General features: G+C 41.0%; 1 protein-coding gene across 2 annotated transcripts in view; it reads right to left on the bottom strand.

The window, feature by feature from the left end:
• KATNA1 (katanin catalytic subunit A1) overlaps positions 1-25,696 on the bottom strand; it is a 32,168-nt gene extending 6,472 nt beyond the window's left edge. The window contains exons 1-7 of one of the 2 annotated variants that reach the window (XM_005608198.4): positions 25,372-25,696; positions 18,446-18,620; positions 16,700-16,857; positions 10,411-10,591; positions 4,929-5,050; positions 3,175-3,280; positions 1,825-1,983 (exon numbers count right to left, since the gene is read on the bottom strand). In XM_005608198.4, the coding sequence (XP_005608255.1) occupies positions 1,825-1,983; positions 3,175-3,280; positions 4,929-5,050; positions 10,411-10,591; positions 16,700-16,857; positions 18,446-18,607 (888 nt within the window). In that variant the 5' untranslated portion in view covers positions 18,608-18,620; positions 25,372-25,696. 2 annotated transcript variants of the gene reach the window in all.
• Between the last annotated feature and the right edge of the window lie 363 nt (positions 25,697-26,059).

Raw genomic sequence — 26,059 nt, 5'->3', positions numbered from 1 at the left:
AAAATCTAGTTTCCATGATCACCATACAATTGATTGTACCCGCTTCACCCTCCCCACAATCCCCTTCCCCTCTGGTAATCACCAATCTGTTCTCCGTAAATATGTGGGTTTTTCTGGTTTTGTTCATTTGTTTATTTATTTTCATATTCCACATGAGTGAAATCATATGGTATTTGTCTTTTTCTATCTGACTTATTTCACTTAGCATAATACCCTCAAGGTCCATCTCTGTTGTCACAAATGGCCAGAGTTCATCTTTTTTTCTATGGCTGAGTATATATATATATGTGTGTGTGTGTGTATATATACACTGCATCTTCTTTATCCATTCATCTGCTGATGGGCACTTAGGTTGTTTCCATATCTTGACTATTATAATAATGCTGCAATGAACATACGGGTGCACAATCTTTTCCAATTAGTGTTTTTGTACTCTTTGGATAAACACTTAGAAGTGGAATAGCTGGATCATATGGTAGTTCTATTCTTAATTTTTTGAGGAATTTCCATATTGGCTTTTAGAGCTTACATTTTAAAAGGCCTAGTTATGCTGGCATACTAGCAATACAAATTTTTTTCCCCCCTGAAGCAAAGGGCAAACTAATTCCTCTAAAAGGTTCCCCATTACACTCCGATTGTGGTGTGGACTGTCAGTAAACCATTAAGAACCTGTTAGAATTTGCATCCTGACTTATGAATTATCGAAGTTGAAGGAGAAAGAAAATGGGAATTGAAACAGGAATGAGCTTTTACAGAAAATGGATAAACTGAAATTGTGAGGGTTTTTGTTTGCTTGTTGTATTTTATTCTGATCCTAGGAAGGAAGATCTGGTTATGATATTAGCATGGTCAACTAAGGTATTATCCTTAGATAAATCCTTTAAGATTAGGAATGCTAGTCTTTGTCACTGTCTACACAATAAGCATAACTCTGTCCTAATACATGTAACTACACTATTTCTTAAATGAGGCAAGACTGAAATAATTAGTGAAGCTTAACAAAGTCTGAAGTCTAAAAAGCTGCTGAAGTCCATCCAAACACTCTATCAAAACCTGCTGAATTATGTTTCTCCTACTGATACTAAGGTTAGTGAGGGTAGAAGAAGGAAAAAGAAACTCAAAGAATCAAAGAACTTAATCCAAAGATTGGGTCATTAAACTCAGGGTATTTGGTATAATTAACAGATTAGAGGTGGGTTGGCCTGTGGCGTAGTGGTGAAGTTTGCACGTTTCACTTTGACAGCCCGGGGTTCACCAGTTCAGATCCTGGGTGTGGACACAGTGCTGCACGGCAAGCCATGCTGCGGTAGGCGTCTCACATATAAAGTAGAGGAAGATGGGCATGGATGTTAGCTCAGGGCCAGTCTTCCTCAGCAAAAAGAGGAGGATTGGCAGCAGATGTTAACTCAGGGCTAATCTTCCTCAAAAAAAAAAAAAAAAGATCAGAGGTGATCTAAGTTCCACAACTACTTACAGTTTTCACCTTTTTGCTTTATTATTATAATATTGCATTTACCATATTATGACTAAGGCTACTGATTTAAAAAACATAATATTTTCAAATTCCTATAACAGATGAGTGCTGTAGATCTCATAGTGTGAGCATACCCATAAGCTAACAGACGGCTCTTCCTCCAGAGGAAAGGAGACAAAGAGAAATGCAGTTACTTGTGTGAGTAAGGGATTCCAGCTCCAAGGGCACAGGAAACCACACTCTGGGCACAAGCTCATTGTGCCTAGCTATTTTGTACACACTGCAGACAGTCACAACTCACTTCTCCCCTTTCAGAGGTATAGCATCATTGAGTTGACTCACTCACTCACCATTTCAAAGAGCAGACGAACAAGCTTCTCCGACTCCCCTCTGTATTTGGAGGTCAGGGTGGAGGAAGAGACGTTGAAGAACGTTGTCTTGCATTCCGTAGCTACTGCTTTAGCAAGGAGGGTCTTCCCCGTGCCAGGTGGGCCAACCATCAACACTCCCTGTGGGGAAGACAACACGGTAAGCAAAGGAGTTATCTGCCATCATTCTAATTCCCAAGAATTCCACTACTAAGGATCAATTTTCTTTTCTTTTTAGTATGCTTTGTGGTGAGGAAGATTTGCCCTGAGCTAACATCTGTTGCCAATCTTCCTCTTTTTTTTTCTCCCCAAGGCCCCAGTGCATAGCTGTATGTCCTAGTTGTAGGTCCTTCTAGTTCTTCTGTGTGGGACGCTGCCACAGCATGGCTTGGTGAGTGGTGTGTAGTTCCACACCCAGCATCTGAACTGGCAAAGCCTGGGCTGCCCAAGTACAGCGCACGAACTTAACTGCTAGGCCACTGGGCCAGCCCCACTCAGGATCAATCTTCAACCAACTTATTAAGACAAATAAAAGATAAAACAGAAGGATACTTTATCACAAATTTAATTTTTCCATTACAAAAGTAAGTTAACTACATTATTAAAAATGTGGAACTCAGAGATGAGAAGAAATATAGTCAATATGATGACACTGATACTGTAATAGCATACCCTAACACAGGTGTCACTGGCATCTGGACATACTCCTGCTGGTCTTTTTGCTCAAACAAATTAAGGTGTTTTTTTATAGTTATACTCAAAGTATGTCTATAATTTTGTACCTTGCTTATTACTTAACATTTAAACAATTTTTAAAAATAATAAGCGCAGAGTTAGCCATTAGCACATTTTCCAAATCTAAGAAAGAGTTTTTTTGACAGACTCTTTTCAGATCAGCTCTTGACTTTAACAAAGTACTCATTAGATGCAGATATGTCCATTAATTTCTTAAGAACAATTCCAAGAAATACAGGATATAAGTTCTGCAACATGACACATAAAATGGAGTGTTTTTACATTGGGTGACTCGTTTAAACTTGCAAGTAAAAGCTCATTCTAAATCTGCTGTGTGTCCAACTTCCCAAAGATCACAGCATACCCATTTCTTACTCTGGGAACCTTGCAAGAGCTTTTGTTCTAAGGAAAATTCTGACAACACAACAAATACTTTTTAATTTAAAATTTTCTTTATCTATTTTGTCCCCTCACTTTTCCCAATACAGATAAACACTGGCTTTCTATGGCAATGCACTTGACATTCACTTTGACAATATGTAATATTGTAATGTAATGACATATGTAATATGCAATGACATACAGTAATAAACTTACTTTCCATGGTCTCCTAATGCCCTTAAAGAATTCTGGCATCCACATTGGTAACACCACAGCTTCCTTAAGCAACTTTTTAGCTTCTACTAAATCAGCAATATCATCCCTGAAAGAGAAGATTTATGTTATCAACAATCTATGAGAGTATATATTTAACTCTATGTAGTCATTCTTTTTTGTTAGACTTTTTTTTCTTGTCTTCACTGGAGGAAGGTTCTCCCTGAGCTAACATTTATGCCAGTCTTCCTCCACTTTATATGCGGGTTGCCAGCAAAGCATGGCTGATGAGTGATGCAGGTCCACACCTGGGATTTGAACCCATGAACCTGTGCTGCCCAAGTGGAGTGCGCTGAACCTAACCACTACACCACGGGGCCAGCCCCCATCTATGTAGGCGTTCTTGAGAACCGCTGGAAGCACACGACTTCATGCTGCTGGCAGAACGCCAAGCCTCTGCGTAGGCCCAGTGAACTAACGCCCTGTGATGAGGACTGCCATGCCAACTAGGATACGTAGAGAGTACAGTGCATATCTTCAGTTCTTGGCAGTAATGATCTTCAGCGTGGCCACTGAGAACACAGGTCTGTGGCCCCACCTTTAGTAGTATTATGCCATCTCATTATAAATTCTTGCTCTTACGATGCTCCTTCCATAAACTCCATGATATAGAAACAATGAGCCCATTAAAAAAAAGCCATAAAGAACAGAAAGGGCATAAAGCAGAGACAGGCTGCAACACTGCTGCTTGCCCCCAACCCTAGTAAGACTTGGTAGACACCGAGGTTAGAGTGTCGCCGAGACTGTGAGGACGTCACCTACACCACTAGAACACTGCTGCTGCTGCTGCTGCTACACGGAGCGTTTCTTACGAAAATCTCTGTTTGTTGTATAAATATCAAATACCAAAACACAAAAAAATATTTCAAAAATATTCCCAAAATCATATCTAAAAATCATTAAGGTTTTAACAAAAAACATATGACAGGGCCCGCCTGGTGGTGTAGTGTTTAAGCTCATGTGCTGCACTTCGGTGGCCCAGGATTTGCCAGTTCAGACCCCGGGTGTGGACCTACGCACTGATTATCAACCCACGCTGTGGCAGGCGTCCCACATATAAAGTAGAGGAAGACGGGCACGGATGTTAGCTCAGGGCCAGTCTTCCTCAGCAAAAAGAGGAGGACTGGCAGTGGATGTTAGCTCAGGGCAAATCTTCCTCAAAATAAATAAATAAATAAATAAGTAAAATAACAGAATGTACCTAACTTTGTGGGAAAGGGAGCTTTTATAACTCACTGTGGTAAACTACCTCTCTGATTAGATATAATACTAACAGTTGAGAATCACTGCTTTAAGTAAGACGAAACAAAAGCTGCGTCTATTGGATAAACCCAGAGACGACCAGCAGCAAGCAGCACACATGCCTAAGAATCAGTGCCATTTCAACCAGGAGAAGCTGTCCCAAGAGGAAGACAACATCTCTGTGACCTTACTCCCACTCTGTATATGAGTTTTTTATTTAATAAAAATTTTATTTTACTGCTATTATTACTAATTTTATTAAATAAAAAATTCTCAGCCAAAAAATTGGTACAGCCTGAACCGAAGTGAAGTTTGTCATTATGTGTCCTGCTCACACTGTACGTACTCTGGTTCTATCCCCAAGGACCGAGCTTCAGTGCGTGCCCACATCTGCTCCAGTTTCTGTTGCCGAAAGCATCATCAGTACCCAACTATGTTGCTGTGATGTAACTTACCATCGAACATTGGGATTCTGAGAAATTATATCCCTTTCCAAAGCTTCTACTAAGTCCTTGTCATATCCAGTGCTATCAAACTTATTTGTCTCTGCTTCTGTAACCGCAGCGGGTGATTTGTTCTGCATTGGGAGAAAAAAACAAGAGCTTTGGATTGACTCAAAAGTTTCTGTGATTCGGGTGGTGAACATGACGTAATCTACACAGAATTCGAAATATATTATGATGTACATCCGAAAACAAACAAGTAAATGAAAAAAAATACAATCATTAAAAAAAAAAGAATATCTATTGGGTTACTGCAAAACTATTTCATGAAATAAAGGGTAAAGCTAGACTGGGGGGAAAGTTTCTGTGAGTCAGAAACAAAGACTGGACTCAGTGATATTCTTTTAAAAAGCAAATATAACAGTTCAAGTATTAAGGATGGAATCAAAGACTATAAGTCATCCTTCTACATCAATCTCAGAGTTTCCTACTCCATTTTTATTTTTACACAAAATGTATGACAAAAGTGTTAAAGAAAAATAAAAATATTATGCATATGAGCTGGCAAGAATCAAAAGAACTAATACTGAGATTAACTGTGGCCACTAGTGAATACTGGATAGCAGGACACGTGTCTCAAACCTTCAGAGGAGCCAAGGTTAAAGACAGACGTTCATTCAGCTAAGAATATGGCTCCATCTTTAACCACGTGCTCAAGTCCTCATTAATGCCCCTAAAGCATCCTCTTCCACTATTCCCTCCCCCTCCTCCCATAGGGACATCTCAGTCCTTAGGTGAGATGCCTGCCATCCTCTGTGACGAGAGTCACTGGGGCAGACTCCCAGGGCACCGCGGAGTATTCAGACATCTGAGGGAAACACAGCAACGTCTGCTGAACACTGGGCGAACCACGCGCTCGAGGGCGTTCACAGTTTCTACACTAAGACCGCTACATTCCTCTCAACAACACCGCATTTTTGTGAAGCTGGGTTTTCAGCCGTTGCTGAGATAAAAGTTACAGTGGGAAAAATCAGCGTGGAAGAGGAATGAGAGGGCAATGTCCACTCTGACTCCCAGGTCTGAGAAACTGTGCAGTGTTCAATAGGTGTTGTTAGGATATAAACAAAGCTGCTTGAACCTAACTTCTTCATAAGTGGGTGGGTCTTCTTTTTTCCTAGAGGTGCTGTGAAAAAAATACTGAGACACTCATGGATTTTATGAGCCAAGAAAATTTATGAAGCTCTGCGATAGGGTAAATAATCATTTACTCGGTCTTGTGCTAGGATTGTTACCCCATCTCCATAATATTTTTTTGCCTACAACATGATGATTTCTTCGCCAATGACACTGTCTGAAGTCAGTATTAATGTCTTGACATAACTAATATTTACGATTTTCAAAGTCTTCTATTAGGTGACCAAATAAGTGTCTGTCTCACAATTTACAAACTCAGTATCCAATAGTAACAACAGATTCACGGGTGGTATTGTACAACACTTAAAACAGGAGAAGGCTGTCTCTTCTTCTAAGTATTTATGAAGTTGTCATGCATTCACAGATACTTACCGAGAATCTGTTCTGTGCTAGCAGCTGTGGGGGAGAGAAAGCAGACACTGTCCCCAGAGACTAATGGGCACTTACACTGCAAGCACAGGAAGACACAAAGAGAAAGCACTTTCCAGTTCTAGCATCTTTTGTCATAATGTTTAGTTTGGTTCCCAGTCCCTGAAAGAGCTGTAGAGCAGTAAAGGTGAAAGGGGTGTCCTGTTATTCATAATACACCCCTTTCAATGACACCTGAGTTTACGTTAATGAGCTGAGTTTGAGAAAGCCCTAGACAACCACAGGATGGGGCTGTTGTCAGGGGAACCAAACCTGTGATTAGACGGCTGGAACTTACAGGCCCTCCCAACCTCTGGGGAGGGAAAGTGGCTGCAGGTTCAATTAAGCACCGATGGCAAATGACTGAATCCATCATGTCCACATAATGAAGCCTCCGTAAGAACCAAAACAGAAAACAGTTCTCCTTTTCTGGAAACTGCTGTTTAACGGGTGCAGAGTTTCAGTTCTGCAAAACTAAAAATGTCCTGTGGATGGACAGCGCTGATGGTTCCAGAACACTGTGAATGAACTCAACTGCACTGAATTGCACACTTAAACATGGTTAAATGGTAAACATGTTACATACATTTAAACTACAATTTAAAAAAACTTTAAAAAGTCAATTATATTTCTAAATACTAGCAATGAATATGTAGGCACTGAAATAGGTATAAAATCTAACAAAACATATGCAAGACCTGTATGCTGAAAACTATACAACGCTGATGAAACACGTTAAAGAACTAAATAAAAAGAGATAAATGTTTATGGATTGAAAAGACTCCACATAATAAAGATATCAATTTTCCCCAAACTGATACACAGGTTTAACATAATTCCTGTCAAAATCTCAGCAAGACTCTGTAGATGTAGAAAAGCTGATTCTAAAATTCATATAGAAAAAGAACGGAACTACGATAGCTAAAACAATTTAGAAAAGGAAAAATAAAATGGGATAAGTAAGTCTACCCAATTTCAAGTCTTATTATATAGCTACAGTAACCAAGACTGTGGGTATTGGTTGAGAGATAGATAAATATATCAACGCAACATAACAGAGAACCCAGAAATTGACCCACATTAACATGCCCAAGTGATTTTCGAGAAAGCTGTAAAAGCAATTCAATGGAGAAATGCAGCCTTTTCAACAAACAGTGCTGGAGCAGCGGGACACGTACAGACAAAAAATGAACCTTGACCTACGTCTCACCTCTTACTCAAAAATCAACTCAAAACAGATCATTTTTTAAGTAAGCCTCCTTTTGGGAAATTTATTTTTGTCCTACTTTTAACCTAGTATTTCTACTTTTGCATTTGGATAAATTAAAGAGTATTTTTAATGTAGTCATCAGCCTCTAAATATCTCATTAAAATTTTAAAAAAGGCAATGGGGAAACTGTTTAAGCCAACAGCAAATACAGTCAAATCTGTTACCTGGAGTGTTTGGGAATAATAATAGCTAACATTTATCGAGCACGCACCAGGTACCAGAACATGCTATCTCACTTATCCTACGAAAACTCTATGAGACAAGTGTTAAAATAATTTTACATGTGGGGAATTAAATTTTAGAATGACCAAAGAGCTTACAGTAACATAGCCAGAAACAGCAGAGTTGCTGCTTAAACACAGGTCTACCTGAATCCAAAGCCCATACTCTTAATGATCACCTTATATTTTGAAAAGCTTTCTATTTTCCTCCTTAACAAGCAGATCATATTAATTTAATTTAATTTCTCTTAGACAACTGATATGTTGATTACAGTACCTCCAGTCTACACATCATTTCTCAGGGTATAAAAGTATAGATATAAAATGAAAAAGGTATAGGACATTGAGCTCTACAGACCACAGACAGTTATAGGGCTTGCAACCCAAACCCTAGACGACAGGCCAGGGCAACCCTGGTATTGATACCATTCCAAGGCCAGATTCATTAGCCACCCTCCCCATATCCTTCCTTGTTTCAGGCACTAAAACAGAACTGCCGTTGCTGAAAGTGCAGGGATGCATGACTACAGAACCGTGGTGAAAGGGACTCAGGGAACCGACTGCCCAGATGTACAAGGGCAAGTGACCTCCAGCAATGGGGAGGAGAGGGGATAAGGCAGATGGTACAAAATCAAGAGCTAAAAGAACAGCTGTATCTTTACCAACAAGGAAGGTTGTGGTCAAAGGTGCGCCTTTGCTGGCTACTGGATGGGGCTCTCATGCAGAACTACAAACTTAGACTGCAAATCTAGGAGAAGGAACGTGAAGTAGGGGCTGACGTGATGCTTTGAAAAGGAATGGATGGGCAGCATGGGGGCTTTCTATTTTGCTATACGCAGTTTCCACTTTGCCCAGGTGGTGTGGAGGCATCCTTCTGAGACAACAAGCCAAACGAATTATCCTGTACTTTACCACATCGCAGCCCCTGGCTCTGTGCCCTGGGCAGGGGACAGGGAAGAGGTGGAAGCAGAGGAGACAGAAACCAAGCTCTCAGATTCCCATATGCTTCTTACTACAAGAGAGTATAAGACTTTGAAGAATATAGGCACCAAAATCTCAGTTTCTAAATCCCATTCCTCACTAAGAGGAAGTTGGAGAAATGGGGGGAAATACAAGCTGTGCCTCTACTGTGCCAGACAACGAGGAAGTGCTCGGAGAACGGTGAGCACATGTCACAAAGACGGAAGATGCTGCTTCAAGGGTCTCTCACTCCTCAAATCTTAGACAATTTAAGTACTAAAAAGATAGTAACAAATTATAACTCACTGAATAAAATAAGAATCCGCGAGTCCATAGTTACAAAATTAGATAAAGGGGAAGAGACAAAGCTTTTTCCTACAGCAAATGTAAATTCTTTAATGTACAAGAAATAAGAGTCTTAGAAAATCATGATTTTTCAATTGTCAGGAATAACTGATTCAGGCAAAAATCACCAGATGCTAAAACAAGTCGAAGAAATTTTGATGAGAAATAGGTTTTTTACATAGTCTCAAAGTATGCCCCCACAAATGATTATAAAGGGAAAAAGAGTAACTTCACAGGGGAGAGAGGAGCCAGACAGCACCCTAACCAAGCGATCCAATTCATCATGACAGCAGAACAAATCAACACCCTGTGCCTCTTTATACGACATACTGGGAAGAAAAAAACCACGCTTCAGTGGTGTTCCTGCCAAAAGTGCTTCATGAGGAAAAGTCAGACCAACGCAAAGTGAGGGACATTCTATACTGACATTCTGAACTCTTCAAAAATACCAGGCCGAAAAAGACAAAGGCTGAGGCAACGCTGGCATTAAAAGAGACTAAAGAAGCATGACAACTAAATGCAAGGCACACTTCTATACCGGATCCTGGGGCAGGGGGAAAGCTACAAACGACATTATTGGGATAACCGGCCAAATTTTAGGAAGGTCTATGGATTGGACAACAGTACTGTAGCAACGTAAAATGTACAGCTTTGGATAACTGCATTGTGCTTACGTAAAAGAATGTCCTAATACTCAGGAAACACACTCTCAAGTATTTCAGGGTAAAAGGGCATGGTATCTACAACATACTCTCAATGCTTCAGGAAAAAAAATGTACATGAGAGTAAATGATAAAACAAAAGGGGAAAATATTAATAATTGGTAAAACTGGCTAAAGAATATATGGAAGTTCCTTATAGCATTCTTGCAACTTGTTTGCAAGTCTGAAATTATATCAAGATATAAAAGTTACCAAAAACCACCAAAAATAGTTGTTGACTAGTGAGTGGGAAAAATCCTAGCCTGGGTGGAGTATGACTAAGGTTTTATTATAGTCCGGCAGTTTTAATGACTAAAAATGATGAAAATTTGTACAGTCTTCACTTTTAAGGTTAATAAATAACTTTTTCAACGATGAAAATCGGGAACATTTACCTTTTCCTCTCTTCCTTTATTCTGTTCTTTCTTGTCCCGATGACGAACAGCTTTCCCTCTGTCGTTGTGAAGATTGTGTGCAGACGGACGGTGAACTCTGACTGTCGTACCTGGACGGTTCCCGTGTGGTTTTGGGTCACTATGCTGAGGAGACTGGCGCTTTCTAGGTCCTGGCGAGGGTCTAGGCAAATACAAGATCATGATCGACTCCAGGAACTGGTCCAACTACGGATGAGCACCCAGTGTGCAAGTTAGAGTCTATGAGGTAAAGAAGCCAAGGCAGTAATGGACACAAGACCAGACCAATAAACTCAAGGTCACTGAAATCTCACAGCCAATGTGTGAACCCGACAGCCGTCTGTGGTGATACAATGAGAGGAACGGAATGCAGTATGGTTACTGCGGTAGAAATAACGGAAGGCAAGGGATTGGCACCCTCCTCTGAAAGGAAACAGCTGTTGTAGATCAAAGATGAATGAAAAATTATGTCTGATTCTCGGAAACTGCAAACAGAGTAATTTATCAGAGAAGAGAGTTTTATCAAAAGAACGAGAATACAGCAAAGGTGTAGATTCACATTTATCCACTGGTATATGTGCAATTTGGTACCACTTTATTTAGAATGCATCATGGTTCTCATGTTTTAATTAATAAAATGTAATAATTTTCCCATAAAAAACAGATATAAGCTCTAGCTATAAACAGTTACAGGAACGGATGTATGGTGCACTTACATACATCATCTCATTTCATCTTTATTTCTGCAGCAGGATTCAGACCTCTCAAATATTTATTAGCTCTTACTCTGCTCCCAGACATGGTTGGGGCCATTAAATAGCAATAAAAAAGGTAGGGGAGCCCAGTCCTCAAATCCCTCAAGTATGGTTAAGAAAGAAGATACGTGAAACTAGGGAAGCATTCTAGAAAGTGCGAAACAGACTTCGTGCTATGGCAATGGCCTCATGAAGACACAATGGAGTGTCTTTTTTAACAGTGTGTCTATCAAAAAAGACACTCCTAGATGTGGAAAGTTGAGAATGAGCATGTGGGAGCATGATAAAGTCAAACCAATGTACATCTGGAAGCAATGATGGTTGTTCAAATTTGGATTTAGAAACTTGGATAGCCAAGTGGAGATATGCCTTTAAAATATATATTTATTTTTCCCCTTACTAGAAAAACAATACAAAATAGACACTGAAATATAATAAAGTATAAAGAATAAAAGTCACCTGTAAGTCCACTATCCAGAGTTAACCATTTAACATATTAGACTATTTTTTCATAGTTGCCTTTCATTTAAACGAAATTGGAACCATTATACACACACAGTCGTATTTTTCTTTCCTCATCGTATCATGAGGCATTTCCTGTATCATCTCCTCATAAATGACTTTTAATGACCAAATATCAGTCAATCACATAAAATGTGCCACACTTTATCCACTTCTTCCTGCCAGCTATTCAGGGAGTGGGATTTTAGGTGGCGGGATCAGAGATGCCCTTTCTGAGGAGACATTTAAGTAGAGACCTGAAAGAAATGAGAGGACCAGCCATCAAACGCCTGAGCTGAAGGAAAGGCAAGTGCCAAGAAGTGACGCATCCGTGCGTCTGGCTTGCTCCAGGAGGCTGAGGGAGAGAGCTAGAAGAACTCAGGGCACAGAAGGGGTGGTCACAGAGGGACCAGATCTCACAGGGCGTCAAAGGACATGGAGAGAACTTTGGGTTTTATTCTGTGAGATGAGAAGATATTTGAGGGACATCAGCTGACTTGTAAAAGAATCAATCTAACAGTTTTCAAGCTATTTCTAATCTCTCTAAAAGGCTTCAATGAGCCTCCTTGTACAAACATTTTTGTGCACAGTTCTAGAAGAGAATACTGGACCAGCTGAATCTATTCGTTAATGGGACTAGAATTTAGGTGATGACAAGGTTAGAATCACCAACAGAGCTGAACAATGAATAAGCTCTCTCAAGCATGAGCACAAAGGAAGACAAGGAGAAAGGGAGTTTTGAGGGATATTCAGTTGAGGGAGCAGGTAAAATAAATTACAGAAACAGAAAGACACAGCAAATAATAGTAAGAGTAATAGTAATCCAGGGCATTCAGAGGCAGAAAAAGATATTGAAGAAAGCAAGAAGCAGTAAGAAGGGACACCAGGGCTCATTATCATCGAATTTTCAAGACGAAGAGGCTCATCTAATTCAACTTCCCCTAGGGGCCGGCCCGGTGACACAGTGGTTAAGTTTGCATGTTCTGCTTCAGCGGCCCAGGGTTCACTGGTTCGGATCCCAGGTGTGGACATGGCACCGCTTGGTAAGCCATGCTGTGGTAGGCGTCCCACATGTAAAGTAGAGGAAGATGGGCACCGATGTTAGCTCAGGGCCAGGCTTCCTCAAAAAACAAAAACAAAAAGAAAACAAAACAAAACCCCCCACCCCTAAAATTAAATAATTCAACTTCCCACTCCCCCCAAGAGAGAACCCTCCTGCCTCTGCTTGTTGGACTGAGGTGACCAAATAGTTCATGAAATTTGAAACCAACTGAATTTTCACTGGGCACATCTATTCACTGGAAAACTCTTACCAATAACAGAGAGGAGTGACATGGCTGTTATGGACTGAATGTCTGTATGCCCCCAAATTCATTATGTTGAATCCCTAACCCCCAATGTGACCATTTGGAGTAAGGAAGTAAATAAAGTTAAATAAGGTCATAAGGGTGGGGCCTTGATCTAAGGATTAGTGTCCTTGTAAGAGACCCCACAGAGCTTGCTCATTCCCTCTGCCATACAAGAGCACAGAGAGAAGGCAGCCGTCGGCTCAGGAGGAGTCCTCACTGGCAGCAAATCGGCTAGCACCTTCATCTTGGACTTTTCAGCCTGCAGCACTGTGAGAAATAAACTTCTGTTGTTTAAGGCACTCAGTCTGTGGTATTTTGTTATGGCAGCTGGAGCGGACTCATACAAGGGGAGGAAAGAAAAGAGAAAGCAAATGGGAGTAAAACATTCATAGGCAAGAAAAAATAAAAATAGAACCTGACCCATTTATTATTAGTTCTACTTCTGAAATTAAGAAAGAAGTAATCATAAATATGGAAAAAGTTTTACTCACAAATGGTCACTTTATTTATAATAACAAGAAAGGGGAAAACGACGGATCAGAACGTGGTTAACTATGTAGGTTACATACCCCTCAAGAGTAGCAAACAACCCTTTAAAAGTAGCAGAGCAGGAAAAGGTCTGAGCTGGCTTATAAATTATCAGCGTTTACCATATCAAGAGCAGATTACTGAACCTATCTAAGCTTAAGTTTCCTCATCAGAAATTGGAGCTAAAAAATTAGTACCTGCTTTCTAACATTGTTTTGAGAATTAAATAATGTATGCAAAGAAATTAATACAGTCCCTGGCACATATTAACTGTGTAGTGATTGTCGTCTATCAGGATTTTTTTTTAATTTTAAAAAGAGGGTACAAAGTTACACATTGTGGATAGAGCACAATTACAGGATGAAAAGAAACACTGCTCAGGAAACTAGAAGTCGCACTAGAATGAGCACATGATTTCCCCCTTACTTTTCTGTCATTTTCCTATTTTTCTTTAATGAGCCTACTGCTGTGCTTTTTTTTAGTGAATTCTAAAATATAACAGAAAATATATATGAAAGTGCTTATAAGCAAGGGAAAAATTTAGTAAACATTCAAAAGCTATCAGAGTCAGGACCAGAACATCAGTACTTTTATCTGGAACTGAAGAAAATTAAAGTGGCTAAGAAACAATCAATAGCCATTAGTTGATCTTAAACTGGAGAGGGAGCACTCTAATGCAGTACTTCTCAAAGTGTGGGCCATGGAGCACCCATGTCAGCATCACCTGCAGAGTCCTGGGCTCCACCTGCTGTCTGTTATACTGGACTCTCTGGGAGTGCAACCCCAGAATCCACATTTTTAACGAGTGCCCCAAGAGATCTTTATGTGTGCTAGTTTGAGAATGACTGGTACGGCAGAGAACGCCAGCTTTGTAGTCAAATATATCTGGGTTCCAATCTTAGCTCCACCAGTTATTAGCTTTGTGATAATGGGAAAAAATTACCCAACCTCACTGTACCTCAGCTATCTTATCTGAAATACAGGGAAAATATGACTTATTTGGAAGGTTTATTGTGAGAAATACATGCAATAACATGTGTAGCCTAAAATAGTGGCTTTGTGAGTGAGCCACTCAATATCTAGCACCTATTATAAAATACAATCAAGAATTAAGAGTTACAATGATCGAACGTTAAACTGAAGAACACCTAAGTAATGTCTTAATGCAATATTCTCAAACCGGTTAGGGGGTGAGTAACCTGCAAGTCAGTGTTCTTTGTAGACTGCTATTATACATTCAGATATTTAAATCCACAATACAAACTAGGAAGTCTATCATGTAAGGAAATAGATAAGCGACCTCTACCTGCTCACTTGTCAGTTAAAAAACATTCAGTGAAACTAAGCCTAATTGGCTGTTTAGAGCATTTTGGTGACGATCACTTTCACTAATTGTTCACTTACTGGCACCAAATAATAGGAAGCTTGGGAAAAAAACGCCAGAGGGAAATCTAAAATTGAGAACATTTTATCTTTTCTTTTTTTCTTTGAATTAAAAAGCCCATTTTTTTGGGCAGGACACATGAACAGACATTTCTCCAAAGAAGATATACGGATGGCCAATAGGCACATGAAAAGATGCTCATCATCGTTGATCATCAGGGAAATGCAAATCAAAACTACACTAAGATATCACCTTACACCCACTAGAATGACAAAAATATCTAAAACAAATAGTAACAAATGTTAGAGAGGTTGTGGAGAAAAAGGAACCCTCATACACTGCTGGTGGGAATGCAAACTGGTACAGCCACTATGGAAAACAGTATGGAGATTTCCCAAAAAGTTAAAAATAGAACTACTTTATGACCCAGCTATCCCACTACTGGGTATCTATCCAAAGAGCTTGAAGTCAGCAATTCCAAAAGTCCCATGCCCCCCAGTGTTCATTGCAGCATTATTTACAATAGCCAAGACATGGAAGCAACCTAAGTGCCCAGCAACAGATGAATGGATAAAGAAGATGTGGTATATAGATACAATGGAATACTACTCGGTCATAAAAAAGAACAAAATCATACCATTTGGAACAACATGGACGGACCTTGAGGGTAATACGTTAAGTGAAATAAGCCACACAGAGAAGGACAATCTCTGTATGACTCCACTCATATGAGGAATTTAAAAATGTAGACAAAGAGAACAGATTAGCAGCTACCAGGGGAAAGGTGGGGTGGGGGGTGGGCACAAAGGGTGAAGGGGTGCACCTACAACAGGACTGACAAACAATAATGTACAACTGAAATTTCACAAGATTGTAACCTATCATTAACTCAATAAAGATTAAATTTAAAAAAACGCATTTTTTAATTTTTTTAGATTGGCACCTGGGCTAACAACTGTTGCCTATCTTTTGTTTTTGTTTTTTGTTTTTAAGGACTGGCACCTGGGCTAACAACTGTTGCCAACCTTTTTTTTTTTTTCTTTTTTTCTTTTTCTGCTTTATTTCCCCAAACCCCCCTGTACACAGTTGTATATCTTAGTTGCAGGTCCTTCTAGTTGTGGGATGTGGGACGTCGCCTCAATGTGGCCTGACAAGCAGTGCCATGTCCGCGCCCAGGATCTGAACCCTGGGCTGCCGCAGCGGAGCACACGAACTTAACCACTCAGCCACGGAGCCGGCCCCCCATTTTTTAATTTTAGCAGCAGTATGGCTTGTTGAATAGCAGTATCCTCTGATAGCTTGTTTGAGAACCACTGTTTTAGTCTAACTCCCTCACAAAAGCATATTTTTGGCTTATTTCCACCCAAATTTAATTTGTTGAAATGGACCATAGAGTTACACGATACACAATTTAAGAGTTATAAAAGGCATTCAGCAAAAAACCCTCTTGGGGCTGGCCTGGGGGTGTAGCAGTAAAGTTTGTGCACTCTGCTTGAGCTGCCCTGGGTTCCCAGCCGCAGACCCATGCACTACTCATCAAGCCATGCTGCGGCAGGCGTCCCACATATAAAATAGAGGAAGACGGGTACAGATGTTAGCTCAGGGCTAATCTTCCTCAAAAAGTAAGTGATTAAATAAATAAAATGAAAAACCCTCTCCCATTCCTGTCTCTTAGCCACCCAGTTCTCCTCCTAGATATAAGCACTGTGACTAGCTGCCTGTGCTAGTTTATTTCTTAAAAGGTCTCCACTTACCTTCGTTCCGCAGGTACAGGCAAGGACCAGACTTCCCCCTCGGAAGCTGGCAGCTCATGCTGTGCAGCCTTCAGTGGAGTGCTGTCTAGTTTAAAGCTCTCTAGTGTCTTCATGATATCCTTAACATGTTTAGCTTCCACATTTATTTCCTGCCAAACCTGGTTTCAAAGAAGGAGAATATGGCTCTTCAAGTTTCTATAACTAATAAATCACTGCCAAGATTAAGTTAAGGCCATTTATTAGAGATGTCAGAAACCTCCATTTTGACATCAGATAGATACCCAGTAAATCACACCAAAATGTTCTGTTGAAATTTAAAAATGGTTTATTAATTCTTCGTTTTCAATTGCAAAATTAATTCTGGTAAAATGAACTAAATATCCTGGCTAATTAAGCTATGTTACTGACATACGGTTCTTATTCAGCTTGCATAACAAACTGAAAAGTTAGCTGTAACTTTAAAGTTTGATAAAAATAATACTTTTGCAAGTTGCACATGGATGGTTTTTTATGCTATTTAATTGACTTTTAAAATGCTGATCAGAATTCACTAATTTCATAACTCACTAATGGTTGCAACCCACAGTTTGAAAAGTATGACTTCAGAGGATAAACTGCTCAATTCAAATATAATCAAGATTTGTTTTAAAAGCAGTCTTGACTCAATTTAAACACTATTGTATATATGAAATATTGAAATGAAGCTGGTAATGTTTGCTTTTAAAACTAAATGGTTTAGGGGCAGCCCCAGTGGCCGAGTGGTGAAGTTCAGCATGCTCTACTTTGGCAGCCCAGGTTCGGTTCCCCCCCAGACCTACACCACTTGCCTGTCAGTGGCCATGCTGTGGTGGCCGCTCACATACAAAAAGAGGAGGACTGGCAGCAGATGTTAGCTCAGGGTGAATATTCCTCAGCAAATAAGTAAATAAATAAATAAATGATTTAAGTATCTTTACAAAAAAGCTTAGACTTTTAAAGTCAAAAGTGTCTGGCTTAAAAAAAAAGTCTGTCAGTGACAAACTTAAGACTCCTCATGAAATAACAGATTTTCCACTTCTGGTAACGTAAGGAGTATGCAGAGGCAGATTTAGGGAAAGAGGCTAAATTCAAAGAGGCAGGATATTTCTCTTTTAAAGAAATTAAGAAAAATATGGAACACTAACAAAAAAGCAGCTCGGCAGAATCTGAGGGATAATATTCCACGCAGAAGACCAGCTCAAAAAGACTATTCATTTCTGTAGCACGCTCTTCCTCTGTGAGGGGTGAACCTTATTACAAACACCGTCTTCACCTGGGCCCATAAGTTCTACAGCTTCCACCTATAAACTTCTATTGGTCCTCAGTGACTAAAGTTCCTCAAATGGGACTCAAATATGGTCTGCGTTACGATGTTCTAAAGAGAACGCAGCAGCGTGAGATTCAGGTGTCACCTGCAGCTTCAACAATAGCTTAATACAGTCAACACAAATTTTACCAGGTAAAATACGTGATCTAGAAAAAGATTTCAAAATTACTTTCAAAAAAAGCTATTACATTCCAACAATTAGAATAATTAAATAGACCTCAATACTGATGATGGTGAATACGGATTATTACTAATGTCAAGTTTCAAGTAACCATATATACAAATCCACGTAACATATCATACACTCTTAACGCATAACTGCAAAAAGCAGTGACAATCTATTTAAATCTTCTCTTCTGAGAACTTAAACCATTAAAACATACAGCAGCCGTGATTCTCACCTGTTGCCATTTCTGCTGGAGGTACGTATCTTTAACTGAATACAGATACTTGTTCATTTGGTCAAGAACTCCCTGATAATAGACCATTGCGGAGTCGTAGTTTCCCAGCAATGCATATTCACGAGCCAATTTTACATTCTCACTAATCATAAGAAGACTCATGCTCAAGCATAAGCTAAAAAAAAGAAAGAAACATTTTCATATTATATGTCTCAACAATAAGCACTACAATGAGCTTTTTAAAAGTGTACTCTCCAGGGCGCTCAAGAAGCTCACAATCACACACACCACATTTCCATCTCTATACATTTGCTCAACCTATTTCCACTCTTTCAAAGAAATGTCTTAGTTCCCACCACCAAACCCACCTACGTGTGAAAGCCCAGCTCAGAGGCGGTTCTCTCAGTATGTCTACTTTCTGAACTTCTCAGTTCAAAATAAACTCTCCCCCTTCTAAAGTCCTCTGGCACTCCACAGGGACCTTTCATCTCAAGGCACTTGACTATTCGGAGTTATATTACTGACATAGGTCGTATCTCTAAGTTCTTCAAGAGTGGGATCTGCATCTGAAAGGCACGACGCACAGGTCTTACCAAACAGCGGCAGAACAAATGCAGCATGTTAGTTTTTGGAAGGCAGTGTGGGAGAGCAGAAAGCACATGTGGACTGAAGTTAGGAAAATCTTGGTTAGCATTATAATTCTGCCACCTTGATCAAATCCCACAACTTTTCTAAGCCTCAGTTTTTAAATCTGTAAACTTGAGATAATAACTACGTTCAAGAGCTGCACTGTAAGGAATGAACGACGATTCAAAACACTTGGCATACTACTTGACAAAGAGCAGGGCTTCAATAAATGCTAACCACATCTTCCCTGAAGCTTTCTATACACGAGAAACGAGCACAGTCTTTGCACGTAGCGGGGAGTGGATACAAAGCATCAGAAGCAGGCATCTGATAAACGTCAGCTTCGTTGATGTTGACGATAATTACTATTACTTCTTAACTGTACACAGTATGGTGAAGTCCAAACTTGGAAAGATCTACACGCTTTTGAGAGGGCAATAATTTAGATTAGGGTTGTGGCTTTGGAAACAAAAAGAAACACATTTGAAGCACGTGGTGAATAACTGCTCAGAGTACTTATGAACTAGTGTGGAGAAGATGCTGAAAACTGACATTTCAAGCCTGTGGAAGTAAAAAATGAAAGAATGACAAGAGATCACAGGACAGCTAAGCAGACAGATGTATGAAGGAAATATGATTATTTTTGACTCCTTCTGCATGTCAGTGGGATATCCAAATAGATGTATCTCATGGATGAACAGAGATAACGTCTGTGTGGGGACCTCTCTCCCCTGCTTACTGGATGCAGCCAGAGATGGTTCCTAAAACTGTGTTTCTTAACACCTCCCTCCCCAACTCCACCCACGGTTAAGGGCAAGTGATGCAACAGAGCTTAATTCTGATAGAGACCACCATGGCTCTTACATTCTGCATATTTAATTCTTTATGCTGGAATGAGGTTTCCTGTGAAAAAAACATGCCAAGCAAATTTCTTGAGTTTAATTTAATGCAGAGTGTTTAGCTGGTGGGCAGGGCGAGGAGAATGATGGCAAGCCAACCAGGAATATCAATCAGACTCACTATGTGTCAGACACAGGACCAAAAAGATTTTCTGCCAAACAGACAAGAGAAGGTAATCATATCCATACAGCCCAGAATTAGAGGATTAGAGGAAGAAAGATTAATAGTCAGGAAATGTTGGCAGGTGGAAGAGCTAAAAATCAGCACTACTATGAGAGCAGAAGAGGGTGGGTTCTATGCTCCTTAGGACACAGATTAGAGGGAAATGGAATCACAACCTCGTGGAGAAGCAGTGACGTCAAAATCACACCCACAGCCTCAGGCCAGTCTTTGGTAGTTCTCATTCTCTGCCTCCTGGTATCCATAACCTTGTGTAATTGCCTCCCCTTGAACGTGATCTTGTAATAAAAAGAATGTACAAAAATAATGGAATGTCATCTTTGAGATTAGACCGTGGCTTCCATCTTGCTTGCTGTCTCTTGCTGGCTGGCTCTAAGGGAAACCAGCTAGCACGGCTGTGAGCTGCAGTGTGCAGAGGCTCTCACGGCAAGGAGCTGAGGGAGGCCCCAGGCCAACAGCCAATGAGGAACTGAATCCACAATCACGTGAGGGAGCCTGCAAGCGGATCCTCCCCCAGTTGAGCCCTGAGAGGACTGCAGCCCTGACTGACATCCTGATTACAGCCTGTGAAAGACCCTAAATCAGAAGCACCCAGCCAAGCCATGCCCAGAGCCTGACCTCACAAACTTTGAGATAAGAAACGTTTGTTGTCTCAAGCCACTCGGCTTTTGGGGTAAATTGTTATGAAGCAATACAGCTCTGAACTGAGGTCTATACTAACTCAAGACTGAGCATCTGAGGTCGAAAAGGAAAGGCAAACAGTCCTGTGACCTAAACGGTGACCTAAACGGTGACTCCCTGGAGCCAGGACCACTGATAACGGCCCATCTTAACAAAAGCTCCAGGGCCAGGGACCACGGCTGTTATTTCCTGACACATCCCCAGCACCTAACCACACTTGGCACATAGCAGATACTTTGTCCAGTTCCTGACCCTCAGCACTCTCAGATTCCTTGATCCTCAGCTCATCCCTCCCAGAACTGTGTGACTGCTTCTGCCCTGAAGCTATCCATGCCCTATGGTGACTGGTGACACCCAGCCCAGCAACGATGTAGGAAGAGTACAGCTGAGGCCAGCTGCTGGCAGTATACAGCTGACCTGCAGGAGCCTGGATATCAGGCCTCTCCCGTCTTTTCCCTCTCTCTCTTTTCCAAAACAGACTCCCTCCAGATCTTTCTTCCCTTCCCCCAACTAAGAAAAATCTAAATGTTGTTACTTATATATAATTGATCTTCATTTTGTTGGGGGGGGCCATGATTCAATGTCCCTAAACTCACAGATCACTCCAGGCCTTTTTTTTTTTTTTTCAGATTTTATTTTTCCTTTTTCTCCCAAAGCCCCCCGGTACATAGCTGTGTATTTTTAGTTGTGGCTTCTTCCAGCCGTGGCATGTGGGATGCCGCCTCAGCGTGGACTGATGAGCGGTGCCATGTCTGCGCCCAGGATTCAAACCACTGAAACCCTGGGCCGCCAAAGCGGAGCGCGTGAACTCAACCACTCGGCCACGGGCCAGCCCCTCCAGGCCTTCCCTGAAGGTTCTGTGTTATGAATACTTCTTTCTAGTCAGATAAAATTCCTTAGAAGCCAATGAGTTAACATTTTCTAACAAACAGAAATGGAAAGTTAATCCAAGGCCACAATAAAAATGACCTGAAAAATTTTTGGTTATCAAAGAAACAATGTGCTTACTGGCAATAGTATCAAAATACCCTTAGTTGATTAGAGGCCAGCCCCTCTAATTGCATTTATTACCGTAATGTGCATAAGTCGTTCATTCAAGAAATACTCAGGGAGCATCTACTGAGTTGCAAGGAATTGCACTAAAGACACAAATAAGTTTGAAAAAAAATTAGACAAAATTTTTCATATTCTTTAGCAGTCTCTTAAGTGTAGGATATCCTCCTTCTCAAGTGAATGTCAACACTGGAAATTTACGAGATTCTCCAATTTTCAAGAACATACCCTTATTATTGCTTAAAATTACACTGCAGGAGGACAGAAATTGGGTCTACCTGGCACAATATCCGGCAATATTTGAAGAAAGGAATGTATCTGAAGAAAAACCTACATACCAAATTTTAACCACCATGAACTGTAAACACTACCTAGGGGTTCAATTAATAGAACACTTACAAAAATGAGATTGTCCAAAAGCTCAGACTCTTGGTTAAAGATTATTAAGAGAAAGATAACCACAGGCGATTGCTTTATCTCACAGCAAGCTTTTCCTCTACATTGTTCCATCAGAACCAACCTTTTGCTTACATGGCATGAGTATTTATTTTAGCTAATGAATAAATTCATTTATGTAAATTAAGTAAGGTGTGACAAATTTTAAATCAACTAACAGAGTCGAATCTTTTGAACACTAAAAACTCAGTATTACAACAAAATTTCTAGCAAACTTAATATTTGATGTGGTGTGGTATCTCCATAAAGTGTGTTTTTCTCCTCCAGGATAAGAAAAAAAAGTGATAAAGAGACTGAAAAAGAACAGGCTACAGATCCAAATATTTGAGTTCTAACATTCCTATTCTATCCCAAAACAACAAATATGGGGCCTTCCCTACTCCACATGTTAAAAGGATACCTTACCTACTTAATTTTTTAAGGAATATTAAACTGGATTCTATTCTAATTGTATTTTTTTTCTTTTGGTGAGGAAGGTTGTATTAACATCTGTTGCCAATCTTCCTCTTTTGGCTTGAGGAAGATTGTTCCTGAGCTAGCATCTGCACCAATCTTCCCCTATTTTGTATGTGGGACGCTGCCACGGCATGGCTTGCTGAGTGGTGCCTAGGTCCATGCCCGGGATCTGAACCTGCGAATCCCTGGCCACTGAAACAGAATGTTCGAACTTAATCACTACTCGACTGGGCCAGCCCCTCTAATTGCATTTTTTACTGAAATGTGCATAAGTCGTTCATTCAAGAAATATTTTCTCTCTCTAATCTTCCTCAAAAAAAAAAATTAAATTAAATTAAATTTTAAAAAAAAACAGGGGAAAAAAAGAAATATTCAGGGAGCACCTACTGAGTTGCAAGGAATTGCACTGAAGACAAAAATAAGACAGAATTAGACCTTGAAATCCTTGAAGTTAGTGGAAAAGTTTTTTAAATTCTAGGTGTTTTTTTCTTTGCTTAGTAGGAGGAAAAAAGCATAGAATATTATTAAGCACAAGCTAAAAGATCAGCATCAATGTTAAAAATATTTATCTGCAAAACTGATGTCCGAAAACAAAAATATATGAACCTCCATCATGCATTTCTCTGAGGGCATTTCAGTAAACCAAGAGTGTGTAACTTTAAGTGACAACACACTGTTAAGCAATTTTCAGAATGTTCATCTCTGGGATATGAAAGCAACACATGCTAATTTACAGTCAGTCACTGATGATTATGAATAATCAAAATAAATGAGTGACTGATGACCAAAAGCATAGCATACATTTTTCTTATCTTTATAATCATCATATGATAAATACTCAAGAAGCATGAGAAAGTTATACATATACATATATACCTATATATATGCATTTGGTAAACTTTCTTTTGGTTTACCCCGAACAAAACAAAAATAAATCAGTGAATATAACAATTAAAATGTAATTTAAAAGCCATATTCAAGCCATATCTGTAAACACCAAAAGCAAAATCTATTTAGTATGTTATCAACACTGACCATATTGATTTGATATGCTCTCTTTCCAGCCAGTCAAGTAGATTAAAAAAAAAAAACCCAAACCATCTTGTAAACAGAAATTCATTGTTGTTAACACAGTAAGTTCTACAAGACTCTCTAACCTTTAGCATTTGTCAGAATTGTGATACCAGTTTCAAAATAAGGTGCAGAGGGGCCCGCCCCGATGGCCAAGTGGTTAAGCTCATGCGCTCTGCTTCGGCGGCCCAGGGTTTCGCCTGTTCGGATCCTGGGTGCGGACATGGCACCGCTCATCAAGCCATGCTGAGGCAGCGTCCCACATGCCACAACTAGAAGGACCCATAACTAAAAAATATGCAACTATGTATCAGGGGGCTTTGAGGAGAAAAAGGGGAAAAAATTAAAAAAAAAAAAAGGTGCAGAATCTGTTGTAGACTACGTAATATGCCTAGCACTGAGTCTATAAAATGTAAACGCTTCTTGAATCACCAAGGCCACAAAGGAGCTTTATATAGCTCTTCACGCTCTCGGAATGCTGGAAAGTTGATCGGCACTGCCTTTCTTTTTAAGGCATGATACAGGCCACGAGTTATTAGAATTAATACAAGACAAACAACTTTGTGGCTATTTCTTTGTGGGAGAACCCACTGATTACAAAAATCATCTGCTTTGCAAAAGAAAAGAGGCTGCACGTTGAGATATTATTTAGGCCTGTATGAACATTACAAGAATCTTCCTTGACACTTGTATTGTTCTATCATTGTGACTATGTGGCAAAGATCTATTGCACACATTCTAAAACATTAGGAATGTTTTCAGCAGTAACTAAAGGTCCGATTTCAAAGAGGAAGACACAAATGAGCGCTTCAAAGAGAGAAGGGTGCAACATTGAGCAGCTGGAAGTTAGTAACATATAAAAATGGCACTTGGCAGTTGAAAGAGGAAATTATTCGCGATTAAACAGGGCTTGAGACTAGCCACCCTAAGGTACTTAAGGATCCACGCTTCTCCCTAACTTCGTCACCATATAATATACGTATGAAACGAACGTTTCGACGGATACATTTTCTAAAAGCTACCAACTCCGAACAAGAAGGGCCTTAAGCCTCCCAGAGGACGCCCAGCTCCAGAACGCAAATAAACTAAATACAAAATATCCTAAACAATATTACAACAAAACGTATGAAAGGAAGCTGCATCCCAACATCAAGGCTTTCGGGGTTTTTCGGGGGTGAGGGTTTCGGGGCGGGGGCGTGGAAGGACTGGGGAGAGGACGCATCCGAAAGCGAAGAAATAACATGTTCTCTCTGCCGGAGACGCTAATGACACAGGCCTAGGGATGGGGTCGGCAGGAGCGCTCGAAAAGTCCCCGGCTGGCCAGGATTCCTCAGGTAGGGGACCGTCACCTGAGCCCCAGGTGTCAGCGACTGCGGCCAGGACCTACGCCCTCGGGGCAGGCTGCCGGAAGGATGCGCCGGGGGCTCTCGCCGCCGGCCCGCAGACCCTCGCCGACCCGGCCATGCTGGGGGCCCCGGAGCACCCGGAGAGCGAGCACTCACCTGCGGCGGCCGAGGCTCCTGGGGAGGCCGCCCACCGCCCGCGGTGGGGAAGGGCCGAGCGGGGCCCCGGGCAGCGAGAGAGGAGGGCCCTGCTCGGCCCCCAGCACCCCGCTCCGTGCCCACGGCCCCCGCGCTGCCGGCTCCAACCGCCACCAGCCCCCGGCGCTGCTTCAGCTCGCCGAGAATTTGAAGCCAAACCCGCCAGGGTCACTTCCGGTGCTGGGGGTGGCCTCCGCGACTCTGGCGCACGCGGGGCGGCGCCCCGGGAGCGAGGACGCGGGGCGGCGTGCACGCGCGCGCCGGGAGCGCAGGGCCGGGCGGGGGCGGGGCCGGAGGGGGCGGGGCCGCGGAGGGGCGCCTGCGCAGTCCGCGCCGCCTTCTTGCGATCGCTGCCAAGATTAGAGTTGGTAATGACTTGAGCTGGTACTGCTTGGTGGCCCTCAGTATCTTTTCTAAGCCCTTGCTCGCTGTTCCTTCCTTTTGGTTTTCCCTGCACTCCTCGGAGGTTAGGAAATCAGAGTGTGTGTTTTACAGGTGACTGTCAAGGGGCAAACAATTCGTTTATGACAAATCCTGTTTTAGAACCAAATGCTCAGAATTCGGCTGAGGTGCTTGTCTCGAAATAACATGAATAAAATAGGGAATGGGTAAACGAAGACATTCGGACAGGCCTTCTTGATTTTGAGGG

The sequence above is a fragment of the Equus caballus genome, chromosome 31 (genome assembly GCF_041296265.1).
Source record: "Equus caballus isolate H_3958 breed thoroughbred chromosome 31, TB-T2T, whole genome shotgun sequence".
Taxonomy (NCBI): Eukaryota; Metazoa; Chordata; class Mammalia; order Perissodactyla; family Equidae; genus Equus; species Equus caballus.
This window is presented reverse-complemented; position numbering and strand designations above follow the sequence as displayed.